The sequence below is a fragment of the Triturus cristatus genome, chromosome 1_1 (assembly GCF_964204655.1).
Source record: "Triturus cristatus chromosome 1_1, aTriCri1.1, whole genome shotgun sequence".
Classification (NCBI taxonomy): Eukaryota; Metazoa; Chordata; class Amphibia; order Caudata; family Salamandridae; genus Triturus; species Triturus cristatus.
Window position 1 is genome coordinate 29,017,948 of NC_140579.1, and position 27,840 is coordinate 29,045,787.

General features: G+C 47.7%; 1 protein-coding gene across 3 annotated transcripts in view; it reads right to left on the reverse strand.

Annotated features, from left to right (window-relative positions):
- Positions 1-5,186: 5,186 nt before the first annotated feature.
- Positions 5,187-27,840, reverse strand: part of LOC146869226 (ethanolamine kinase 1-like) — a 165,548-nt gene continuing 142,894 nt past the window's right edge. For all 3 annotated transcript variants that reach the window (XM_085644843.1, XM_085644999.1, XM_085645091.1), the window contains 2 exons: positions 21,973-22,046; positions 5,187-7,405 (listed from right to left, as the gene is read on the reverse strand). In XM_085644843.1, the coding sequence (XP_085500969.1) occupies positions 7,333-7,405; positions 21,973-22,046 (147 nt within the window). In that variant the 3' untranslated portion in view covers positions 5,187-7,332. The remainder of the gene's footprint in view (positions 7,406-21,972; positions 22,047-27,840) is intronic.

Sequence of the window (27,840 nt, forward strand, 5' to 3'; positions counted from 1 at the left end):
CAGATCTGACCTGGAAGGACCCCCTGTCCCCAAGAACTCAACCTGATCAGGCTAAAGCTCCTCTGGGACAGTTCTGTGATCATCTCCCTCAAGATACTGATCCTCCTTCTGAATCAGGGGGGAAGGCTCTGCCTTAACCCTTCTGCTCCTCATCTTGGATGGCACTTGGTCCATTATTCCAGAATCCAAGGCCTGTTCAGTTTCAGACATTTTGGCCTGTGACCTGGTCACAGCAAACACATCTGCAGGGATCCCTAACATTTCTGCATGAGTCTTGAGTGCTACTTCTGCCCAAGCTGAAGTCGCTGCCAAGCAAGGATTCGACTGGTAGGTCTGCACTTACCACAACCTTCTTAAGGCCAGTTACCCCTCCTCAGGAGAAGTTAACAACTGCCAGAGAATGGTCTGTTCTGACATTGCTAGCATTGGTCACTTGGTACATTTCACCAAGGATGATCTGCCCAGGATCCACAATATCTTTTGTCACCATAGTGACACTTGCTCCTGTGTCCCTGAATGCCAATGCCTGTACTCCATTGATTAAAGGCTGTTGCCTGTACTTGCCCAAGTTACTGGGACTCACAGAGGGGGTCATATCCATGCCCCCATCACAGACAAGAACAGGCTGAGTGGTTTATCTGACTAGGCCAGAGCCCAAGTCAGTACCCAGGGTCAACTCTACTAAGCCCTTTGGCTGTGTATTCCCACCAACAATTGTAACTGCACTAGGGGGAACAGGTGCCTTAGGGGCATTTGTGTGGGCTGGAGTATTCTCTCTGGACTTGGTGCAATCACTGGTCCAGTGTGTCTTTTGCTTACAGACTTTGCACCATGGTTTCTTTTGGCCTTTCCCTTTGTTAGCCTGTGAATCCCTACCTGGAGAAGATTTTTGGGGCCCTTGAGAAGACTTCTGGTCTTTACCCTTGTCCCCACCCTTGTCAGAGTTCTTAGAATCTTGCTTCTTTGGGTCACCACCTTGGTTCTGTACCTTCTGCCTCACCCTGGTTCTGACCCATTTGTCTGCCTTCTTTCCCAATATTTGGAGAGAGGTCAGATCAGAGTCTGCCAGGTACTGGTGCAACAGCTGATTTTGACAGTTATTAAGAATCTGCTCCCTCATTATCAGATTGTACAATCCTATGAAGTCACACGCTTTACTGCCCAATAACCAACCTTCCAGAGACTTAGCAGCACAGTCAACAAAGTCAACCCAGTCTTGATTTTGTGCTTTTTGGGTATCTCTGAACTTTAACCTGTATTTCTCAGTGGTTAGGCCAAACCCATCTATCAGTGCACTTATCAAGACCTGGTAATAATCAGCATCTTTTTCTCTTACAGTGAGAAGCTTGTCTCTATCTTTGTCTGCAAAGAAGAGCCATAGGATTGCTGCCCACTACCCTTGGGGGACCTTCTATACTTTACAGGCCCTCTCCAAGGCAGTTATCCATTTGTGGATGTCATCCCCACTCTGGTAGGGAGGGACAATCTTACTTAGGTTTCTATGGTCATAAGACCTCTCCCTATCGCTAGGGAAATTGCTGCCACCAAGGGACTCTAGTCCCTCCTTTTTACTAGCTCTGTAGAGCTCTAGGGCTTCCCTATCTAGGGCCATCTGCTGCTTTCTGAGGTTGAACTTGTCTTGCTCATACTTCAGCAGTCTCTCTCCTCTCCTGGGAGGTATCCCTCCCTCTGTGAGAAGAAACAGTGGTCCCTACAGATGAGGTAGACTGGACAGACTACCTTGAGAGAGATCTATCCCTTCTAACCCTGTTTTCAACTCTTGCTGGAGGAACAAAGAGGGGAGCATTGTTGTCATCCTCCTCATCCTCATCCAGGGGAGCTGGGTTCACCAGATCCTGATCATTGTCATCAGTCTGGTCAGCAGTAGAGGTGGGGTCAGGGTAGTTTCCACCCCTAGGCCCACCCTCGGCTGCTGCCCCACCCACTCTGCCTACCCCTTCAGACCCACTAGGCCCTGAGAGATCATCCAGCCTGAGTATCTTTAAAAGACACTGGGTGGTTGGGCGTTTGCCTGTCTTCAGCTTCCTAATGGAACATAAGGCCCTAAGCTGTGCAAAGGAGAGATCCTCATATTTATAGGGGAGAAACCCACTGGCTTCTGGCAGGGACCCACTGGTTCCTGGCTGATTAGACATTACTAGTGTGGTGTGGTGTATTGCACTACCTACACTAGTGTGGCCTACTAAACTCTCTTGAGTTGTAGAAAGGGTGTGCTATCCTTTAACACACAACTCTAAGTTCAGTAGAACTTACTGTATACTAAACTTGATATTATATGTACCTAAGGTACCTTTAGTGGTTTTCAGTTGATCTATTCAATTGAGATTATCTGGTAAAACAATAGCAAGCTGGAATCCCACCGCTGCCACCAATGTGAGAAGTTGGCCTGATATATGCTGTCCACTAGTTATAGTGGGCAACTTGTATCAGTCCAAACAACCCCTTATGGTGATAGGTTAAAGACAACCTTTATTGAAAGCTATCCTAGTGGTAGCTATGGAGAGCAGCCTTCAGGCTAAGTCTTGAAGGAATGTAAAGCAGCTTGTTTTACCAGTCTATAATCTCTTGAATGATCAAATGAAAGGACAACCACACCAGGTATATATTTAAAATATATGTATTTAAGATAAAACACACCCCTCTAGTGAGACTGGAGTTTAAAGTACTAAGTTACAAGTCAGTATTCAACAGTAAAAGCACAAATACATTTTGGTCCCTAGGGGCGTACCAAACCATATACCAATAAAGTGGTATAAGAATCATGACTGAGCTAGACACAAGGCCTAGAGCCTGTAGAAGTGCTTGGACCACAAGGAACCACCCAAGGTGTGACACAGGGGATCCACGGGGGACTCGTGCAGTGTGAGAACACAGCCGCGAATCGCCGTTAACTTCTATGGGGAAAGTCGCGGTTGGAAATTAAGAGTTTAATGACACTTAGGGGATGACTACGAATGAACCCTTTTGGACTTAGAGGTGTCTAGGGCCAACACCCACGGGAGCACCGGAGTACTCGAGTTACCTCACCCAGGGAAGCCGGGTGCATAGGTTTCAAATGGTGTTGGGTCGCATCGCTGTTTTCAATGGAAGCTGCTCAGGAAGTGCTGCTGCCATGAAGAGGAGAAGTGTCCGGAGAGATCCAAGCCTGAACCTAGGATGGAACAAACCTGAAAGCAGAGGGGACAGAGTCTGGGACACTTACCAGTGACCAAGGGCACAATAGTCCAATGCCCACAGATGTCGGGTGCTTCAGGTGAGTTGACGTGTGTCGACGATGAACAGGAGCTGGATTCCAGCTGTCCCACGAAGTCTGTCGAGTGCTGCGGTGTCGACGACCAGATTGGACACAACAAGCCTTGGCAACGGCAAGTCACTTGGAAACAGAGGAAGGACGTTGGTGCAGACCAGCAAGGTCTCGGGGACTCACCCAGCGAGGGTAAGTTGGGGCACGTCTGGAGCAACCAGAAAAGCCCAATCAGAAGAGGAGATGCCTTCGTGGGGACCTACTAGCCAATGGGCTAGCGATTGCGAAGGAGCCTCGAGCACTGGAAACTGGCCCAGGGTCACTCGTGGAGTGGAGGCCAGATATAGGTGTAGGAGGTGCTCAAGGCTGGGGCTACTCGGAGCTCAAAGCACAACTTCAAGGAAGACCAGGAAGATAATGGATCAGCTAAAGATCACAGTGTCCAGGGGTCACAGTTCCACGTCACCCACGATAGCCACGGGCCTCAGCTTTGCTGTGGACTCAGGTTAGCCTCAGGGAAGTCTAGAAATCCACCTCTGGGGATGCAGAGACTTCGGCGTCCGGCGGGGGCTTCAGAATTGCAGACCAGACAGTTGCTTCTTTGGTGCCTGCCAAGCAGGGAAGTCACTCCTTGACCCCAAGGGAGATTTCTTAAGTCTTCTAGTTAAAGTAGAACGTCGAAGGTCCAGGATATATGTTGCAGAGTTTCGTCCAGGGTAATCTAAAGTCGCAAGGACTGGGCTCCCATACTTATACAAAGTTTGGGGGTTGGACATACTCTAGGGACCCACCTTATGGGAGGGTTTGGAAAGAGGGGTGGATACACCCATTTCCTTTGTCCAGTTTCGTGCCAGAGCAGGGGCAGGTAGCCCCTGCAACCGGTTTGAACTGGACTATGCACAGGGACACCAAGTGTGCCCCCAGTGCAGGACTTCAAAGCACCAGAGAGTGCTCCCGCCCAGCCAATACACATCTGCCTGTCTGGGGAGGTGGTTACACCTCCCTGGGACAGGAAAGCTATTGTCCAGGCCTCCCCTGCCAGAGTTTTGGCCAGCAACAGGAGGCCAGACCCGTGTCTGTGGCAGTGGCATCCATTTTGTGATGCCAGGGCTGTAGAAAGTCTTTACCGGGTTAGACCAGTGTGAACATGTCTCTCCCTCTAGAAGGGTGGAATGCTACCCCCGCCGCCAGAACTGGCGGGGGGGGGGTGTAGTATGTTTCCGTGCAGCCAGTCCAAAGTTAGCATTTACCGTGAGGTTATAATGCACTTAAGAGTATATGGTCAGGCTGCACCACAAACAGCATCAGAGGAGGTACTCCGAACGCTGCAGAGGGGTCCTGCTCATGCAGGGGCACCCTCTCACATAAAAACCAAGAACTCTGCCTTCAGGATTGTTAAGGCCTGCCATAGGAGTGACTTATAGGTTTTATATGTGTGTGCAATGGTAGTGATATAGGTAGCCTATACCACTGTAAGGGGTGCAAGCACCACTTTACCTATGCTGCAGTAGCAGACCTGTGGTGTCATTTTGGAGTGCTTCCCAGGGGTAGCATAATACATGCTTCAGACCCTGGTAGGCCTCTGAGGTACCTATGCCCAAGGTACATAGTATACCATATACTAGGAGCTTATAAGGCACTCCAGAATCCAATTAGAAATTTACCTAATTTAGAGAAGAAGCAGCTAGGCTGGGGTCTTGATTAGCAGGGCCACAGCCAGACTAAGGTCGAAAAACAGTGAAACACCAGCAAAAAGTGGGGATACCCATGTGAAGCAGATCCTACTCTCCTACATCAACCCTTCCCCCCCAAAAAACTTTGTATCACCCCTGTTTTATATAACCAACAGTTGGTCTGTAGCTAGGTTTGTACTTTGCAAAACCTTATGCTTAATATGTTTAAAAAAGAAAGGACCACAACATTCTCAGTGTGTAATGCTTTATTTGGATGGAGAACCCCGCTTTCCTTTAATGTTTCACCATCTTCACTTGTACCTAAAGCTGGCCTCCCTCTTTATATCATACCTCTGAAAATCAGATAAGGGTCACCCTGTAGAAATGCTCCAAAGGTTAGCAGATGCTGCATGTTGCTGCTTTGGCTTGACATGTTGTGGATTTGGTAAACATTTACATATGTGGCCGAATTCTCTACGTTAAAATGAAAGATTGCTCTGAAAATGTGCGTGATGACCATGAATTCAAGTTGTCTTTATCAGAATGTGCTAGGCATCAAGCTTTATTTTACCTACCCAGGGCAATTTTTGGCAGTCATAGCTGGTGTATGAATAGTTTCTTTGCATGGCTGTGTGCTCCTTAAGCCACTACCCAATGAAGTGGTTATCATTTTTAGCTCTGGCTGTACAGTGCAGCTATGTGCTTACCTATTAACAATTATTTAAAGTATGCGTCGGCTGTGCCTAGATGAGTAGAGCTTTCTCACCTGATGCTATTGTCTGTTTGGTGGATCAGTCTGTCTCCTACGGGATGCATGCTTTGCAATATATTAGGAAGTGTACATTTGAAAGGTACATTGATGCATCACATCCAAAATTGTAACTCATAGCTTTAGCTTCTAAAGAAAGCAGACTTTCGACTTTGGGCTGGTTTTTGGGCTTACACTGGTCTGCGCTGGGCTGAATTTGGGCTTATATTTGAGCGTCTTTGGGCTGAAAATCTGGCAACACTGGCAGGCTCCTCTCCAGCCAGACGGAGAGAGAGTTCAGAGAGAGAAGCAGCCTCTCTCTGTCCTGCGCTTAGTTTGAGAAGAGAATGAGATCAATTATTTACTTTTTTACTTCGTTTTCAGAATTCAGAATAGATTAAAATATGAAGATTTAGGGCTTTTTGACAACCTATATATTTTGGTTTGCTGCCTGTCCGGTATTGTTTCATTTCTGAAATTTCTGCCCCCAATGGTTCCTCCTGCACCCCATTGTTTCTTGTGCCCCACCTGGCACACATCATGTCGGAGGAAGGTGATGAAGTTAAAATTTTGCCCCACCCCCCTGGAAAAATTTCTGCGGACGCCCATGCTGGTAAGCCAGGCCTCCAATGTGTTTTAAAGGCAGCTCTGCGTGGGGGTTTGTGGGGAGTAAGATGGCCCCCTGCACTTTGGGACTGGGTCCAGGGACGTATCCCTGAGTGGTGTAAAATGCCACCCTACAGTATGAGACAAGCCAGGAGTGCTGTTGCTGAATGGGTTAAGATTGGACCTTCCAGTGTGAGACAGGAGAAGTTCTGGGTGCCGGGTTGGTCAGACCTTTAATGTGGGTTAGGGTTTGCTGTGGGTGATTTGGTAAGACATAATCTCCTTTGTGACTACGGGATCTCTGGGTGCTCGGAGTCGGGCGTAAGAGGGCAGTAAGCCAGGCTTTCAGTGTGGTTTAGAGTTGGCTCTGGGTGAGGGCCCGACAGTCCTCTCTTGGGTGGGATTGAAGAAGCTCTAGCCCACAGTATAGGGGCTGCCTCTGCTTCCTCCTACAGAGGATGATCAAGGTCTTAGGTATAAGTTATCTTTGGATAGGGCAGTGGGTTGGGAACTCTAGTGAGAGGGGCAAGACGGCTCCCCCCCCCCTTGGTGGGACAGCGTAGTTCAGGGTTTCGGCCCAAAGACAGTCTTCTCAAGTGCTGGAGATGGAAGCTCTGGATCAGGAGGTAGTGACATGCCTTCTAGAATGGGTTAGAAGAGGCTTGCAGTGAGGGGTGGTGACAGTCACTCCGAGGGTGGGAGAGGAGTGAAGGCAGCCTTCTTCACTGTGGCACTGGAGGAACTCTGTGGCTGACTCTGGGTGAGAGCATGGAGACAACAGCCTCAAGGGTGGGGCAGCAATGAGACAAGCCCCGCCCTACACTGTGGTATAGCAGGAGCGCTGTGCTGACAGGTGCAGAGGACCCCCCCCTTTCAATCTGGGGCGTCTGCCTCCCACATGGCATCCTTGCAGTAGATGTGAGCTGCCGTTCTTCTCCTGCAGTAGGCTGCATTCGTCAAACCGTTATCAGTGCACCATGGTCCAGATGGTTGTTGAAGGGCCTCAGGCTGCCACTGGTGCCTAGTGGTGCTATGAACAGTCACTCTGAGATCTTCAAAGAAGTCACCTCGGGCTTCACCTTAAAATACTGCTTGAATCTTAATTCTGCATACCTGCAAGAAGAGAACAAAAGGTTAGTCACATAATTCGAGATGTCAGTCCTGACTCCAAGAAGACCATTCACAAACTAGAGGACCACTATAGTGTCCTAGCTTCATTACAGTTTTATGCCCCAGTTTGTACCACAGCTTGATGGTGTATGTTGTTTTAATGGTTTATATATTTTACGTTAATGAACATTTGGGGCAAACCCTCGGGAGGACCTGAAACCTATGTAAAAACGGGAGAAGGAGTGATGGTCTATTTGCTCTACTATCCATATTAGTACCTCTTGTGTCCTATTCAGCTGAGTGCTCAAATTGTGTGATTAGTTCCTACAGAAGGGACCACTGGTTTTGTTAAAGTGAAGGCATGTGGGTAAAGGCTGTGGTAGCGTACAGGACAAGACAGTAACTTGTATATGTACAGGACACCTTATCCCTTTTATTTTTATTTGCACACACGCAGAAATGTTTTTTTGGGACAAAAGACGAAAGGGAGTGAGAATAACCATGCCCTGCCTTTCTTCTTTAAAGTGCGGCACAGGCTTCTGGCCACAAAGAGTCACAGCTACTGCAATTGAGGTTCGAGTGGAGTTGCAGACACAGTGATTTAAATTCGCGATTTAAATGTAAACCTTAAGTCACAGCCCTTAAGGACATGAAGGCACGCCTCACCATCTAATCCTAGTCCCTACATGTGAGAGGGTGGAGTTGACTTTGGGCCCAAGCCTCCCTCTTGTGAAATGATAGCCCATTCCAAACCAGATGCAGATATCCTTTCTGTGACACAGATAGGCTGTATACTCTTGCTGGGGGTATATGGCTGCCAAACTGCTTAACAGGGCACTGCTTTGCCAATCATCTTTACTTTCATAAATGATTTCTTTAATTGAAGCAAATCAACATTGCATCTAATAGAGGATGTTGAATTGTCAATTGAAAGCCTACAAGTGGAAAAGGGATGTCCTGTGAACCATCCCTGTGAAGTTTAAGAATCACCCTCTAGAAATATCAGCGATTTATCCTGAAACGTAAAGCCTTGAATGACCATCTTCTGAGGCATCATGCAAAAAAACAAGACAAGCTAAACATCTGTGCCAGGAATCTAGGAGTTCCTGCTACAAAAACTGAACATTCTACAACGAAGGAATACTTCGAGAAGTTTGAGAAAATTACAGTGCATGACTCTTGGGGGCAAAAAAATAGGGTCATTAAATTCAACAGATGGGTTCGCAAAACCACCACCCACAAAAGGGCAAAAGGTGGGTTAGCGACTTATGTGAACTCAAAACTATCCGCAAAGGTAACACCACAGGATACAGAAGAACCCTGGTTACTAGCTCTATGTCTGGAGCGATGGGACAAGCAGTAGACAACTCCACTGGTTCTGGTTAATATTTACATTAACCCGAGGGAAAAATAAAAAATAGTGGCAAAGCTGATCAAGCTGTTCCTGGAGTGGAAAGGAGATAAACAGTTGGCAAACCAGGGAATTACTGAAGATTTTAATCTGAATCTTTTCCAACGCACACATAAGGCAGGCGATGAGGTGTTACAGATGCTGCCAGCACAAAGTCACGCTCTGCATCGACCCCATGACAATCTTGGGAACAGGCTCCTGAAGTCCGACGAAGCATCTGATCTGGTAATACTCAATGGACGCCTCCTGGGGACACCAGCCTGGACAAGATACCATCTACTACCTTGACTACACAATGGGGAGCATTAGAATGTATAGTGGAGTAGTCTAGTTTAAAATGAAGCACTGATCAGAGAGTGAGCCTCACCTGCAAAACTTCAGTCTAAGCACCGATATGGCCGTATTAGATCAGGTGCGGATAGTGCAGGTTTAAGCTGACATTGAAAATGTAAAACACCTTGAATGAAGCCTAGAAAACATTGGAGGCATGGCAAGCGAGGCCAAGGGAATCCTGACGGAAATATCATCCAGCAAGGAGAACTCGATAAAGGCATAGAAGCAGCAAGAGGCCCAGCCAACAATTTGGAGAAAGGTACAAATATTTCCTCAAGCTTTTTATCATCCAGCCAAAACCGGTTCGCCTCATCAGGTCAAGGATCAACAAAGTGCTCCGTGAACTGTGGAGCTCACCATAGGATTTAGAATTGCTAAAATGCCTACGAATGGAGCGTAAGAGCCTAGAAAAGGTGGTATGGCTGCTAAAGAAAGAGAGATCTGAAGCATTGTGGGCAAAGCTACTTTACTCCTCTAAACAAAACGACCACAGAAGCTTCTGGAAACTAATGACTGAGCTTGATAAGGGCCCCAGGGTGGCAAACAATGCTAATAATAGCAAGGTAGAATGGGTTAAATACCTAACAACAAATTATAAGGGAAGCACAGAGTACCATTCTTTCCCGGGCCCAGGTCTGACCCCACATGTAAAAGATCACAGCTCAAGTCCACACGAGTGGGTGACCCTGAAAACCAATAGCAGTGGTGCTACCGACACCCTAGACCACTAAATGGAACTTTTCAATGGAGGCCTTGGAAAAAATAATTGAGAACTTGCACTCCAACTGCGCATCTGCCCCTAATGGCATACTGACTGCACTTCAAAAGCACAACCCCACAACCTGAGCTGGCTTCCTGAACTCGATGTTCAAGCAAATACTGCTGATGGGACGCATTCCATAAAGCTGGAGAGGCCCAGTGATAGACCCCATCTTCAAGGGTTGGGGTAGCTATTTCCCCTAGCAATTACAGGACCTCAAATGTTTTTCAACAATACTACTGAAAATCTACAGGAGTGAGCGACGGAGGCAAAAAGGTTGACAATGAAGCAAACAGGGTTCACCAAAAAGCAAGGAACCACCACCAACTTGATGGCTGCGGACCTCATAGTGAAAAAAGCGCGTGACAGTGGGACGTCACTTTTCATGTGTTTTGTGGACTTCAAAATGGCCTTTGACTACGTCCGTCGAGGCCTGCTCTGGGAAAAACTATTCCGTTGGGGAATTCCACAAAACCATTTAAGGACCATCCAGCGAATATACACAAAATCCTGTGTAAAGATCAAGGTGGGGGACAGGTGCCATTTATCAAGAGAGGTTAATACCGCCATTGAATTGGAACAGGGATGTGTGTTGGCGCCGCTGTTGTTTAATTGGTTCATCGGGGATCTGTCAGCTTCCCTGGCAGAAGTGGTGTCTCACGCACCAAGCCTCGGGTCTCAACAGTTTAGCAACATCCTGTACAGAGACAATCTACTATTGTTGAGCAATAATCATGTGAGCCTACAGAGGCTGATCAACAGGCTCGCTGAGTACTCAGTAAATAACCAGTTGGAAATCAACCTCAAGAAACTTAAAGTTATGCCGCTGAAATGATGCATAGCAAAAGATGAGAAATGGCGCTTCAATGGGTCCAACATGATGAAGGTACAACATAGATGTATCTAAAAAGGCTATCATTGCAAAAACTGAGGCCTTAAACTTGGCCTTCTCAAACCAGGAGGAAAAGTCTGTGGGGCCATCATCTAAATGCGTTGATAACAATGATCAAATCAATACTGATTGCAACCTAATCATATAGAGGCGAGATAATGCTGGGTGAAGATCCGGACCTGCTGGAGAAACTTGCACAATATGAACATAAAAACGAGCATTCCAGATGCCAAGGTCTGCCTCTCCTGCCCAATCAAGGTTAGAATTTGCCCTGGTAAACCAATCACTAGCCAGGCAAGGGGCCTTCATGAAGTGCAGCCATCGACTGCAGAGTGCCCCAGAGGGATCGCTGGCTAAACTCATCTGCGCAGGGATACATCTAACAAGGGGGAAAGGTCAATTTGCCAAATACCTGCAGGAAGGTATACATAATCTTGGTATCCAAGACTTATGGCAACTGAACATGAGATGCTATACTTTTAAGAAACTTGTGAACAAAGTGCATAAAGCAGAAACGTAGGTTGGAAGATAAAGCTACACTGACAAAACAATCACATGGGTAGTTAGTAATAAAATTATATCACACAACAAAGTGGTCTAAGGGAATTTAGAGACCCTGTCGGATTAATTCCCCTATCCAATACATCGAACACACACAAATAATCCGAGGTCTTAAAGAGAAAAAATATATCTCTAAAAAGCAGGTGTCTACTGCAAGAGTGTTTAGATAGAAATAGAAAACAAAAGAAGTACATTTGAAAGAGAAATGAACCTTCATTGTCTCAGGATACCCATCAATCATCAATGTAATCATTATCATCATTTGGGTTATCCAAACAACCTCCAGTTGTCCTCTTGATCATAGAGGAATACCAGGTTTATTGTAACCTCTTTCTGGATCGTTCACGGAGAGAACAAGGAGGACAGAAGGAAGATAACAGTGAAAGACGTTAACTACTCTTTTATAGAGTCACCATCTAGAGTGAGTATCTAGAGTGAATAAGTGCAGTGCAAACAAAATATGTGATTAAAAAAGAATTCGCAATAGAGACGCACTTCTTAACACATGTGTAAAGTCAAATGCGATCCTTTCTTAAAAACAATCATACAGCAGTTGTCAGAGAGCAACTGCTACCATTGGTCGACATGTTTCAGCCGGCTGGATAGATTGTCCTCGGCTTTCTTCAGGACCTTAATTATTGAAAGAACTGTATTCAACTACTGCAATCACACCAATATTGGTAGCAACTCTTAACAAACAGATTAAACTTTTAACTTGAATTCTGTCCAGGGATTAGAAAGGGACATATATAATACTTCTAACTCACTAATTGCACTGTAAATGTTACCCTTGCATAGCTGCTTTAACGGTTGCACTATGCACCTAGGCCTGTTAAGCTGAGCATTAACAAGTTTGCCTTTTTGCACATTCCTTTTAATACTTCATCAAGCAGGTTGATATTGCCTTTTTAGCACAACTGCACAAAGTATGCTGTACAATGACTCTAAGCTCATTCCACTAGGCACTTTGCTAAAGCATTGCATGTATAAAATCATTAGCTAAGTAGGAGTATATTACTAATAGGTTGGGACTGCCTATTCCTCTTTGCACAGTGGTGTTAAGGTACTTTCAAGCACCTTGATAATGCCTCTTTTGCACAGTAGTGTCAATGTTTGCATTAAGCATTACAAGCAATGTTTTTGTGCAATTAACCCCAGCAGGTGACGCAAGTTGATGTCTTGTCTCAAAATGTTTACACTGTCTTTGCCCCTTTGCACAGTAACCCCTGGATATTTGCACGTTTCAGAAGCCGTACGATCATTTTTTGCTCAGAATCATATTTATTTTTGTGTTCTATAATGCATTCGTAGTGAATTTCCTGTGCCCGCTTACATGATACAGGAAGAGCACAAGTTTTAAATGAGTCATATTCGTATCCCTTTGCTTGAATAATAAGACCCATGGATGCACGATTTATAGACTTGTCTCTGTGCGGCTGTGATGGACACACGGGCGCTTAGATAGCCTGAAGTAGAGATTCAGTGATTTTATATGTATTGTATTGGTGACTGTGTTGCAGCTTTTGTACATGTTTATGGTTTTTATTAACTTATAGACTAAAGTTTGATTGATTGATTGACAGTGAGGGACATCATATCTGCAAGTCTCTCCAAAGTACAGTCACATGTTAGGAAATGAACATGGGTAATTCAGTAGTTTACAAGATTGACTAGCGATAACTCAGAAAACAACAGTATCTTAAGAAGAAGAAGTTGGGTCCATCTGAGTTCAGAGCACAAGCAAGTTAGTACCATAATCAACGCCTGTGCTAAACAGAAAGGCTTTGACGTGTCATGATTGCTCTAGATGCAAACTGTGAAACAACATAAAGAAATTGTTTAAGTGGAGGGATTCACCTACACTTTCCATCAAGAAATTGCACGCTGGCTTAATTGCAAGAATTCTCCTGTGCTTTACCTATTGATTAGCATTCGTTTTGCGGTCAGATCCACATCAGAAATACTATCAAAGCACTTAAACTAAGATTAAAACATTTTTTTTTTGGAATGCTTTTTATTTCGCAAACAACAATGTAAAGAAAAAATATCGACCAAGAGCATTATCCATGCCTCAAGAGTCTTGATCAGAAACACTAAGAGATATTCACATCGACTATTGAGTTCCACTCCCTCATACCCAATGACTTGCACGCCCAGCACACCCACTGATACTTGGAGGTCACCAACAAAATCTATTTCCAGTCTCAATACTCAGGAACCACTGAAGCTGAATGATGTTGTTAACTTAAATGCGATTTTCTGCCTTAGTGGTTACTAATAAGCCTGGTCGTAGCTTGCGGAACTTATCGATGTGCAAAAGAACTCTGCCGCGCTACGTAGAGCTCTGCGAGCAGAGGAGTGCATTAGTTAAATGCCGTTCACAGTGATTTTCAGTGCCAGGTGCTTGTCCGTACTGTGCAATCATCGCGAACGGCACCAGCGCATAGCGCAAGAGGGTGCTGCTTCCTTTCTGCTGTTCGAGTAGATTTTTACGCGAGCGGCAGCATTCTCAAGGCAAACGGACGGTTCCTCAATGCGAGCGGTCGCGGGCATACGCGACCACTCGCATTGAGAAATCTGACTGCCCGCATTGAGAAATCTCACCAGGAGGTTGATTTTCCACGCTCGCGCTCACCAACTTGACGATCACGAATGAGGAAAATTCTCACCAGAAGGTGGATTTTCCTCGCATGCCAACTTGATGTTGATGAACGCGAGCGAGGAAAAAAAACATCGTTTTTTGGACCTCCGCGAGCTCCATGTGATGCAAAGTACGGAAATCTCCGCAACTCCGCAAGCGAAGCGGAGTTCACCGCCCAGACTTAGTTACTAATCCATTCGTATTATGACTGAAAATCATTGCTGATTACTAATCAGTACTTATGTTACAGCAGCTCCAGGTGCCATTTTCTGTCAATTTGCCTGTTTCTCTGTTCCATTTGTTCCCCCAATGCTTAATTGTTGGTAAAATGTTTAATTCTTTTTTCGGCGTAGAATCACTAGATGCTCAAAGTACTTTGCATGGTCCAGCATACAGAGTGCAATACCCACATGCTTGCATATTCTCTGTGTTATCCCTCCCTCTGATATAGCCTACAGACTGACAGATATAAAGCTATGTTCTAATCATCCTGTGGACTGATATTTTACATGCAAGCAGACCAATGCCCAGGACTCAATACTATCTAATGAGGCCTCCTCTCCCCCAGTATGGCAGAGATACTTAGATCCAGCATCCCAGACCTGCTCTGACAACACTGATGTTCAGGCACTATTTTTGAAGCTACTTTTAGTGTCACGACATCAAACACTGACTGGACAGTACCAAACTGATAGTGGTAAGGAAGCCGTGTTGGTTATGAGCAAGAGGGATGTGCCAGTCTCGCGGAAAGAACTACTTCAAATAAGTTAATTTTGCTTTCTTACCTCCTTATTGGTGTTTTATGAAGATAGACAACCGTTTTTATTTCTTGTTTCAAACAACGTTTATTCAATAGAGTGACATATACGCCCATCATATTCAGTAATCGACCCACAAATTGGACATTTGACTCTTAAATGTATCATGTGTATGATTTAACTTTCGGTTCAAAATATCCAATTATTTGTAATGAATTGTGTGTAGCTTTATGTGTACAATAATACTTGTTCTTTGAAATGCTCCATTATTTATATTGTCTAATAGAATACATTTACGTAACCAACCAATGAATATTGGGCTATGTCCCTTTACACCCCCAGTGTGTGCCCTAATATTTCAGACACCGGAGTTACAAGCCATACGTTGAAATTCTGTTCCAGATTTTAAGAGTGTTATAAATAACCCAAGAATGTTAGGTGAGGGGAGGAGCCTAGCGCTTGACCAAGATGGCCGCGTGAGCTTTGAGCTCCCGGGACCCATGCGCCCTCCGTCGATTATCCTGTCTTAAATCCTGTTCTACATGCACGGCATCCTGCAGATGACTCATTGCTGAGGCGATTGATGCTGCCCGGGTTCGGATCGCCCACCGGTAACCGGAGTTGTGCACGGCGGAAGATTGAGGCCTATCTCCGAGGGATGCCAGGGGGTGGCGTTGGCAGGATGCCCGGCCACTAATTGAACAACAGCGGCCTGGCGAGGGGTGAACTGGCGGACGGAGAACGCCGTGCTTTCACTTTCACTTTCTCGCCCTTTGTTTGCCTAGGCCCGGGAGTGCCTCCTGATGCTTCACTATCCTCCGGATGCCTTGCGCCCTGCTCTGACTGGTTATTGCAGATCTGGCTTCTCCTGTTCCCTCTGACTGAGAGAGGGTCGTCTCTTTGCATCGGATCCCTCTGTGCCAGAAATGTCGGGTAAAGCAGAGGTGGATAAGCTGAAACCCAAGGCTACCAGGCGGGGAGCCTATACCCAATCCAACAATATGGATCGCTATGCCCAGCAGAAGGGATCGCCTGGTGGATCGGGCCAGTCGCTGGACGTACAGAAAGCTGCCTCATCCCCGACCTCGGAGCTCTCGTTGCAGGATGTCATGGGTGCGCTCGAGGGGATGCAGGCCTCGATTGGGAGACAGTTTGATGCCCTGGCGCATAAGGTGGATACTATCTTGGTGGATGTCAACCTGATCCGCGCGGATTTGGGCAAAACCAATGAGCGGGTTAAGTCCCTTGATCTCAAGACCACAGGCCTCGCTGATGATGTCTCGGAACTTCAGACCGAAGTTCGTAAGCTGCGAGCCGAGAACGACCTCTCCGCCCGCCGGCTGGAGGACTTTGAGGGCCGGGCCAGGCGCAACAACGTGCGCATTATTGGGGTCCCGGAATCCTCGGACGAGATCTCCGTAGATCTGCTCATGGAGGACTTGGTGCTTAACCATCTGAAGCCTAAGGGCCTTGGGAAGTTTTTTGCAGTCGAGCGGGCTCACAGAGTTCCTGGCGGGAGGCCCAGGGCGGGAGCCCCTCCGAGACCGATTGTCGCCCGGATCTTTCACTTCCGAGATCGGGACGCTATCCTGCAAGCATCGCGGGTGACGGGCCCGGTCCCTTTTCAGAACGCCTCAGTGAGTTTCTATCCTGACTTCACCCAGTTGGTGCAAAGGCAAAGGCAGAGTTTCCTGGGGGTGAAGAGACGTCTTCGGGAGAGGGATCTGAAGTACGCTATGCTTTTTCCTGCCAGATTACGTGTGGTGTATGAGGACCGGACTTTCTTTTTCGAGTCGCCTGTCATGGCCGGAGACTGGTTGGACGCTTTGCCCCGGCGACGGACTGGCGGGGATGCTGCCACAGACGTGGAGGGTGACCGGGATGGGCAGGGTTGATGCCTTTGGAGCCAGACTGACTTGTTTTGACCTCGGACAATGACTTGCGCTGATTGCAGTACTACGGAGGGTTGCGGGAGGAAGATGGGAGCTCTTTCCTCCCTCAGGGTACTTTTTGTAGTTTTGTGTTTTGGTAGGGCGACAGGCACACTGCAAGTTGGGGGGGCTTTGTAAGCTGCAGCAGGGGTGCAGGGTGGGGGAAGAGTTGGGATGTTGGGGTTGTTGTTGGGGGGTTTGTTTTTGCAAGGCGTAGTAATGATTGTCAGAGTTGTTCAATGGTGGCTCTTCGGGTGGGGGGTGGGCCTCTTTGTGTGTTGGGATGGGGGGTAGGGGCCTAAATATTATTAGCTGGAATGTTAATGGCTTGGGAGATCGTATTAAGCGGGGGATAGTCCTGCAGTTCTTGAAACGGTCTTTGCCGGATGTGGCCCTACTGCAGGAGACACACCTTATAGGTAATACTTGCTATGCTCTTAATAGAAAAGGTTACAAATTCATCGCTCATTCGGGATTCTCCTCAGGCTCCAGGGGTGTGGGTATCCTGGTTAGAGCCTCACTACCTTTCGAGGTGGACTCCACCATTGTTGATGATAGGGGGAGGTTTGTGGCGGAGGCGGGGAGGTGGGAAGGAAGAACGTTGGTGTTGGTTTCGGTTTATGTCCCTCCTGCCCTGCAGGCCTCCACGTTTGCAGATCTGGGTAGGGCCTTGTTGGACCTCCCGGCGGGTATGCTAGTGGTGGGGGGAGATTTTAATGCTGTCGGCTCTGGGTTGCTGGATAGGTACCCGCCTAGGGACACCGGGGGGGCTCAGAAGTGGCTTCCAGACTTTCTAGATACCCTCGGCTTGGTAGACTGCTGGAGGCTCCGGCACCCCACACAGAGCCAATATACCTTCCACTCCGGGGCGCATGGTAGTCTCTCTCGGATTGACTACTTGCTTACTCTGGCTGCGCATGCCTCATTGGTAAAGGGGGCTAGGTATATGGCGCGGGGCATATCGGATCACTCGCCAGTGTGGGTCCGGCTGGATGTCGGCCGCGAGGGAGGGGGTAGGGTTGCTCCTATTAACCCCTGGTACTTTCGTGACCCCAAGATGCGTAGTGCGCTGCTGAAGACAGTTGATCACTATTTTAAGGACAATCAGGGTTCTGTTGATTCGGCTGTGTCGTTGTGGGAAGCATTTAAGACCGTGTTGAGAGGGGAGGCCCTCTCCTTGGTAGTGGCCGCCAAGCGCCGGAGAGATGGCGAGGTTATACAGGTTGAGGATGAGATTGCGGCCTTAGAGGTGGCCCTGGAGGGGGAGGTTACAGCGGCTACACTGCATAAACTGAGCTTGAAGCAAGCGGAATATAGGGACCTGGTGGAGAATGCCGCCAAGACCCTCAGTAGGGAACAGCAGGGTCGCTTGTACGATGTTGGCGATAAGGCCGGGAAACTCCTTGCGTGGCTGGATAAAAAAGAACGTGTTAATAGAGTGGTGCCGGAGCTGACGAGAGAGGGGGGAGAGGTGGTTGTTGATCCCGAGGGTATAGTACAGTGTTTTTCGGATTATTTCCGTATGGTTTACGCCTCGGTTTCGGATAGGCCAACTGAGGATTCGTGTGACCTCCTGCGCGACATCGCTCTGCCCTGCCTTTCTGACGTAGATAGAGATGACCTCGATGGAGATATAACGGTTGATGAGGTGGTGGGTGCTATCCGCGCGTTGAACTCGGGCAAGGCCTCAGGCCCAAATGGTTTGCCGATTGACTTGTATAAGCTGTTTCCGGATAGGGTCGCTCCTCACCTGCGCGCCATGTTTGTGGAGGCGCGGGGGAGTCGGTCCCTTCCGTTGGACCAGCGACTGGCGACGATTGTTGTGATACATAAGGACGGTAAACCCCGGGACAAGTGTGCCTCCTATCGGCCAATATCACTCCTTAATGCCGAGCCGAAAATCCTGGCTAAAATCCTGGCGGGCCGCTTGGTCCGGGTACTTGGAGACTTGATCCACCCTGATCAATCGGGTTTTATCCCGCACCGTAACACTGCGTTAAACCTTAGGCGCCTTCATGGAGTGATTGCCAGGGCGAGCACGCTGCGAGAACCAGCTATTGTGGCTTCTCTTGATGCCACGATGGCTTTTGATACGGTGGAATGGGCATATCTGTGGGCTGTGCTTGCCAAGTTCGGCTTTGGCCCTGGCTTTGTGAGCTGGGTGAGGTTACTCTATGAGGGTCCCCTTGCGAGTGTTGTGGTAAACGGGCGGGCGTCGACTCCGTTCCAGCTGGGATGGGGCACCCGGCAGGGTTGCCCCCTATCGCCTTTGTTGTTCGCCCTTGCTCTCGAGCCGCTGGCGGCGTGGATACGCTGGCACCCGGATATACGTGGACTTAGGTGGTCGCCTGATCACGAGGACCGTATTTCGCTCTATGCCGATGATATCCTGTTATATCTCGCCTCGCCCAAGAACTCGCTTGTAGTGGTTTGTGACGTTCTGACATCTTTTGGTAAGAACTCTGGTCTTGTCATCAATTGGAGTAAGTCATATCTGTATGTTCTGAGTGGCGATGTTCCACCTGTCCCGCGAACTTGTTCGATCCAGATTGCCCAGCAGGGTTTCTTGTACCTGGGAATTTTTATCTCCACTGATCCCACTTTGCAGTATGAGAGGAACCTGCTCCCTCCCCTGGCGCGTTTGCGGCGGGATGTTGCGGGCTGGCGGAGGATGCCGATCTCCCTCCTCGGACGCGCCGCCTTGTTCAAAATGATGTCTCTTCCCCGTTTCCTCTACGCCTTGCAGAATACTCTTGACTGGGTCCCGGCCAGTTACTTTCGGGAGGTCGAAAGCCTCCAACGATCGTTGTTGTGGGATGGGCGGCCGCGCATAGCGATTGCCAAGTTGACACTTCCGTGGTACGACGGGGGTATTGCGCTTCCGGACATTCGCCGTTATTACTGGGCCACCCAATTGAGCGCGATTAATCATGGTTTCTATGGTCCGGCTCTACGCCATGGATCGATGGTTGTTGCGCGGCGGAAATTATCACAGAGCGTTGTACTCGAGGTCGCTGGACTCGTCCCTCACAGGGCCCACTGGGGTGGCGGTGCGGGTGTGGAAGTTGGCGACTGACTCGCTGGGCTGGAAGGATAGGCTCACCCTTGCTACCCCGTTGTTTGACTCTGAAAAATTGGGGAAGCTTTGGCATACAAAAGGCTTTGAGAAATGGGACTTGATCGGTATCTCCAGGGTTGGAGATTTGCTGATTAAGGGCAGGGTGAAGTCCTTTGAAGAGTTGCAGAAGGAGTATGAGTTGGGGAAATCCGAGTTTTTCCGCTATGTTCAGGTGCGTCATGCCCTGCGGTCAGTTCTCGTGGAAGGTGAGAAGGTGCCTGAGTCCTCTCCATTGGAGGACCGGATCCTCGATGGCCATATGCCAGAGAGTACGATCTCTCTTATTTATAAGAAATTGATTAATGTTCGGACTGACCTGCTATTGGGGTTGCGGGATCAATGGACTAGGGACGGTCTTGAGCTGGATGACGAGGACTGGCAGTCTGCGGTTTCCTCTCCTAAGGAGGTCGCGATTCCGTCGCGTCTGCGGCTGGTGCAGCTCAAGATACTCCACAGAGTTTATGTTACGGGGCCAAGGCTGGTTCGTATGGGATTTTCTGAGGAGGGCTTATGTAGGAGGGGCTGTGGTATGGTGGGTACCTTCCTGCATATCATTTGGGAATGTGGCGTCATCATGGAATTTTGGAGGAGAGTCCATGCGGTAATGGGGGAGGTGACGGGCATTGTTATGCAGCCGGAGGCGCGGTGTTGTCTCCTGAATGTTTGGGGGCCTACTGATCATGATGAGGCACAGACCCTGTGGGTGACTCTGGGTAACATGGTGGCTAAGCGAGATATCGCGCACCTGTGGGGTTCCGCCGGACCCCCCACATTGGCTGCGTGGATTGAAAACATGGACTGGAGTATGTTTAGGGAAAAGACAGTATATTGCGCTAGAGGGCGCCCTCGGAAGTGGCATGCCATTTGGAGGCGGTGGAACCAATATAGGGGGGGCATATGCCTTGCCCCTGATTTGGATCCCCCCCGAGGAGCAGCTCTCTCCTTAGCATTCTTTCCAGCTCTGTATATATTTTTGATTGTTAATTGGCTTCTTGGGTCTCTGCTTTTCCCCTTTTCCTCTTATCACAGCACTGTGACTGATAGACGAGGGGGGTCCGGTCTCCCCTGAGGGGCGATCACCAGGTGTATTTAGTGTTTTTCGCCTTGCTTGGGTTTGTGTTTATTTAAAATAGAACCTTTTTTGCTTCTCCTTTCTGTGCACTGTGGACGCTCATTTGTACTGCTCTCTTGAAGCTGCCGAACCTCCGGGTTGTCGGCTGAATAGCTGTGTCCCTGATTTTTTGATGAATAAAGGTTTTTAAATAAAAAAAAAAAAAAAAAAAAGAGTGTTAGGTGATGGGTTTTCCTTCTGGAAAATATTTGGGGTGATGGGTCAAACGCGGGCCGAGAAAAATAGTGTTATAAATAACCCAAGAATGTTAGGTATTCTTGTGTAAACAATATGGAAGGTGGTGAGCACAGGCAATATTTCATTTTGACTCTTTCGGACACTTTTAACCTTTCACACATGGTTTCACAGGAGGGCACAAGTGTATGAGCCTGACCCCCCTACTGATTCTAGGGATATACTTGCTCAAAAACTATACAGCATAATTGATCTATCTTTTATTTGTAGCCTTGATAAAGCCCTCGTGCAATACTACTACGTCTACTGCGAGTAAAACGTGTGAAAGCTGACAGAACCAATAACACTGTAAAATCCTGATACGGTGTGCTCCTCAATGTGTCCTTATCACCGACTCCAAAAGATGCAATACAATAAGATGTCAATGTATAACTAAAGATAGATTCATTGATTCTTTCAGTTGAAGCATCTGAATACACAAGCACTAGTTTGAAGGAAAAGCAAAGTAATACTGCCATCAGTGCTATTTTATCACAAATAATTGTTTTCTGTACTTTCATTTTCCTGTTCTACTAAAAAGCAATATACTGTGTTTGACTCAATGCAGCTCCATGACGCGCTACAGGTTGTGGTGTTGTGCAGTACAACCTACACTCACATTGGGTTCAGGGGATTTTAGCTCTGGAGTTATAATGATATAAACAGGTACCAGAATGCAAAGAAATGAAGTTGACTGAGTGAGCTCCTTGAGCATAAAATCAGAAAATTTATGGGTTCTTGCTTCCCTCGACCCCACTCTGATGGGCTCACTCACTCGATGCCCCTAGACATTGGTGTCTGCCCTACCCATTACACTTACCGGGAGAAGTTGAAAGCAATTGTGGAATACCGTGCTTGGATTAGTGCCCAAAATCCCCAGAAGAAATGAGTTGCCTGCAGGGGAATAGATACACCAGTGTTACTCAGGTATGCACAAGTATCAAGCTCATCCTGTTTCACACTCTGAAATCAATATCTCTTGAGGTGATGTATTTGCAACTAATGTTAAACACAAGAAAACCCCATATTGATGCGTGGGGAGGGGAACTAGAAGCACGGAGTTCTAGGAGCTACCAGCCTCCAACAACAAATGTTAACCACAACAAGAGCTGCTCCTAGTGTAGTGACCACTATGAATTTATGATTGAAATGTGAGTGTAGGCATCTCACAAAATGTGAATGTGGTATATATACCACAGTCCTGAAGGATCCAGGACTGTGGTATATATAGCGCCCACTAATTGGTTAATAGGTGGAAAGGGAGTCGAAAGCTTAAAAACTACTCGCTGGTGCGTGAGTTCCGGTCCCAAAACTGACTTTTTCACGGGCCCCCACTTAGTTTAGAAGTGCATCCCTGTCGTCAGGTGCATGCCCGCCCTCTATCAAACCGAGTTTTTAGAGGGTGAGGACTGGTCAATGATGAAGCATGACACCTGGTGGTGTGTGAGACCAGTCCGTCACATTTTGTGAGATACCTAAACTCACATTTCAATCATAAATTCATAGTGGTCACTACACTAGGAGCAGCTCTTGTTGTGGTTAACATTTGCAACTAATGTACCAGAAAAGTGGGACAATGGCAACCAAAAAACAGTAATAGCCACAGAGCTTTCAATGGTCTCAGTTCCATGCGTGAGCACCTCATTCAGACTGAGTTTTTCTCTTTGCATTCTGGTCCCTGATCACTTCTATTTAAAATAAATTAAACATTAACACAACAACAAGACTGCAAAGAAAAAACATGAGCTGGCTGAGAATTGCATTGAATCAGGAAGCTTGACAGCTCAGGAAAAATAAGTAAGAGCTGCCAAGGGGCCCAATGTCATGTCTTACACCTTAAAACCCCGGCTCCCTTTTAGGTTGAAGCTCACCAGACAGCGCAGCTGTCTGGTTAGTTAAATACATCTTGGGGACATTCAGAAAGCTGACCTAGGAATATATTCTGCCAGTTGCTTTCCTTTGCTTTTCTGGGTTGTAACTAACCCTGGGCGGAGCGTGCTGAGTTGTACTCTGCGGAATTTCACGGAGTTAGTGGAAAACTCCATGAAATTCTGCAGAGTTCCGTGGCCTGGCAGAGTTACATCTGCACCCCCTGCCCCCTTCCTCCCCTGCACACTCCACATTCTCCACCACGTAGTAAGGCCTGACCGTCCTGGGCCTCCTCCTGTGTTTGTTGGTTGGGTATGGCAGCGCCGGCTTCCTCCCTGGTTCCTTCCTTCCTTCTCCTGCTGCTGGCTGCACTCGGCTTCCGCTGCTCCAGCTGGTTTGTAGAATTCAATTAACAGGCAAAACTGAAGTGTGCATGCGTGAAGGCATTCCTGACCCGATAAAATCCCATGATAGGGTCAGGCCTGCCTTCACACATGCGCACTGCAGTTCTTCCTGTTAATTGAATTCTACGAGCCACCCGGAGCAGTGGAAGCGGGGTGCAGCCAGCAGGAGGAGTAGGTAAGTCCTAAACTCCTGACCTCCTCGGCACAGGTAAACTCCGCTCCACTGCGAGTGCGGAGTTTTTGAAAACTTCGCACTCCAAACATAATGCGGAGTTCTAAAACTCTTCAAACTCAACTGGCGGAGCGGAGTTAACCGCCCACCCTTAGTTGCAACTCACAATTTCTAGCTTTCTATTTACTGGCTTTATTCACTTTAGGCTTGCCAGCTTGAGTTCGTCCTTCCTGTTGCCCAAACCTTGTTTACTGATTTCTTCCACAAACTCGCTTTCTGTAAACAGGTCTTTCAATCTTGTTCTTATCTTATCACTTGTGTTGAGCATTCAAAGACAGACATCAAATATCATGCCCCCTATTCTGAGAGAGTTCGGGGTTTACTTTTCTTTTTCTGACTTTAAAGTGAGAGCATTTATGTGATAATCCTGCTGAGTGTCCATGTAAGACGAGAGGGTGTAAGATGTTTTTTTTTTCTAGCACTCAACAAATAAAAATGAACTGTGCTGATGTTTCAGAATATGTCAGAATTAGTACAAATGAAGCACATGTTTTTGTAATTCTGTACTGTGGTAGAAACAAATATTTGAATACGGTCCAAACAGATCAATACAGTAGGTGATGACATTTACACACATCATTTCTGTGCAGTAAAACCATATTTTGGTGTAAGTGTAATGGACATTTCAATTGAAAATGAGTTGTCTGTAATGGCAGTGCGCAACCACACCATGCATACTCCACACTACACCACTCCATGCCCATCCTGTCACGACTTGTTCCCTGCATTCTTGTGTCCACCACCAGGGGGATGAATTGTGGGGCTCTCCAGTGTGCTAATAAGCTTCCAGACCCTCCCCTTCATGCATATACTGACTTCCAGTCATTTGGATGCAACTTGCAAATTCCCATCCTTCCCAATCCATGCCGGGTTTTGTGGAAGCCGGCCTACTCATGCCTGAAACTCCATTACTTAGAATTCCCTGCTCACTGCTTCCTCTCCACCCCTGCAGGCCAAGGATGGGTGGAGGAATTCAGCTCACCTGTGGCTGGCTGCCGCTAGCCTGCTCACACCGGATGCATGTCATTACAGTGAGCTCTTTTAAGCCCCAACTCTCTTCAGCCCAAGATTGGTCATTGTGGCTGTGTACCGGTGAGACCGACCCGTGTTTCCAGTGTTTCTTGAGCTTTTGATATCCTTGTTTCCAGTGTTTGCTGAGCTTTAGTTATTTCTTTATTCCTGAACTATACCTATCCTTGTTCCTTGACTCCTGAGCTTTAGTAATTTCCCTGTTCCTAAACTAGCACTGCCTGCAGTGCTACCTTGACTCCTGAACTTTAGTTCAATTCTTGTTCCTGCTCTAGCACTGCCTTCAATGCTACTTGATTCCTGAACCTGCAGTATTCTAGCATACCCTTGAAGCCTCCCCTTCTGTATATCTTTTTCCAGTCACTGCCTTTCTTCCTATTTTCTTGGTTCCAGTTCTAGTTTGCTGTCTTTCTATTCCTGCTGTCTTGCTTCTAATTACCTTGTATGTTTCTTCCTTGCTTTCTGCCAAGTGTGTCCTGTGATATTTCCTTCCTTTCCTAATAAGCACTCCTCCCTGCTAGCTCCTTGTCTATCGTGCTTGTGTTTAGTTCTACCCCCTTGCTGTTAGTGCCTTGCGTGTTCCTGTTTGATCACCAGGATCCGTGGCCACAGCTGAGAACCTAGGTGGTGTTTCTTGTTCACTGTGAGTATTGTCTTTGAGTTACATTTATAACATCACCATAGGTATCAGCTCCACAGACCCTGCCTTTTCATGCATATCCTATATGTGGGTATTTGCAGTCAGTATCTGTAACAGCAATTGTGGGTGAGGAGCTTACATCAGCTTCAGTCTTACCGTGTGGAGCTCCCGAGTGCTTTACCCCACATTCCCTTTATTGTTAATGTTGTTTTGTATATATATCTTGCATACCTGTCCTGTGTGTAGTTTTTCTGAATGCTAATCACCTCTGAGGGCCTGTCCTTTCTGAGCCTTAACTCTCTTATTCTCTTGTAAAGAGCTTCCTCTTAGGATTCCCTTTCTCCTTTGACTCGCTGTGTGATCTTGGGCAGCTCTGTTCTCAGTATTCTGCCTACCTTTTCTTCCCTGGCTCCAGTCGCTGCCAGAGTCCCTGACACATAACAGTGTCCCGGACTGAGTCCTGACACTTCCACTCTATGCCATGCCACACTATTATTTGAGAGTCCCCTCCACTCTACGACATAGCACTCCACTCTATCCCCTTCCACTCTAAGACACTCTACTACACAACACTCCAATCTATGCCACTCACTCCATGGCACAACATGCCACTCCACGTCCCTCCATGCCACTTACTCCAATCTGCTCTACCCCACTCTGCTCTACGCCACTCCGGTCTATTCCACTCCTCTCCAATGTATCCCAATCTATCCCACCCCACTCTGCTACAATCTACTCCACACTACCCTACCCCACTCAAGCTACCCCATTCCACCCATTACACCCCATCCCAATTTAACCCACTTCAAACTGCCCCAGTACACTCTAATCTACCAAAATCGACTCCACTACAATCCAATCTACCCAACTCCCCTACAATCTACCCCACTCCACTCTACCCATACCTACCCCAATCAACTCCAATCCACCCCACTCCACTCAACTAACCCAAACACCACCCCCCAACCCTACTCCAGTCTAGCCCACTCCACCCCAATCTAACATGCTCCACTCAAATCTACCCCACTCACTCCAATCTGCCCCAGTCTACCCAACTCTAAACTACCCCAATCCACCCCGCTGCAATGTACCCACATCCAACCCACTCATTCCAATCTACCCAAGCCCACTACACTCCAATCTACACCTGTCCAATTTACCCCACTCCACTTTAAACACCACTGCAATCTATCCAACTCCTCTCCACTCTAATCGAATCCCCTCCACTCCAATCTACCCCACTCCAATCTACCACAATCTACCCTACTCCAATCTACCCTACTCCACTCCAATCTACCACATCCAAGCCACCCCTCTCCAATGTACCCCACTTCAATCTACCATAATCTACTCCACTGACTATTCTACCCCATCCTAACCCAATCTACCCCACTCCAATCTACCCCACCCATCCCAATATACCCCACACCAATCTACTGTACCATAACCCACCCAATATGACCCACTCCACTCTACCTCATTCCACTCTACCTCGCTTCACCCGCATCTATCACTCTATCCTGCTCCACTCCTATCTGATCATCTCCATAGGATAGAGTCTGTGTTCCCCACCACACTCCAATCTACCCAAATCCACTGCACTCCATGCTTCCCCACTCCCCGTACTTCAATCTACTACACTCAATTCCACTCCACCCAATCTACCCTACTTGACTTCACTCCAAACTACCACATGCCACCCAAATCTACCCCACTCCACTCCGAACTCCTATGTATGGACCACCGCCGCGTCCACTTCACCTACAGAGCGAACATTCCCCGCAGACACCCACCTCAGCTCCAACGCAGTACCTAAAACAAGATCTCCGACCAACAGCTCACCGCCACCCTCAGCTGCTCTGCTCTCACCACCTCAGACAACGACCCACAACCGCCGCCCTTACCCTTCACAAATGGATCACCGACTGCGCCAACACCGTCACCAACCTCTAGAAATCCTCCAACCCTCACGCCAAGAAAGCCAGATGGTTCTCCACCGAACTACGGGAATCCAAACAAACCTGCAGACGTCTCAAAAAACTATGGAGTAACTCCAAAATCCCAGCGAACCCCGACAACTACAAAACAGCCACCATTGCCCACCAAAAACTCATCAGACACTGAAGGAAGAAAGCACTCCAGGACAGAATCTCCGCCCACGCACACAACAGCAAGCAACTCTTCGGGATCATCAAAGAATTCGCCCAACCCAACAGCGAGCCCACCGACATCCCAGCCTCCCAGGACCTTTGCGACAAACTTAGCGCCTTCTTCTATCACAAAATCAAGACCATCTATGACAACAACAACATCCACGAGGAACCTAGACCCGCTGCTTCCTGCATCACACAGTCGACTCTGGACAGCTGGACCGCCCTCCGCATCGAAGACACCCTAAAGACCATGAGGACCACCCACCTGGGGCCCCCACGGACCCCTGCCCCCACCACATCTACCACAGAGCCGGAGACATCATCGCCCCAAGCTACAAAGAATCATCAACCGATCCTTCGA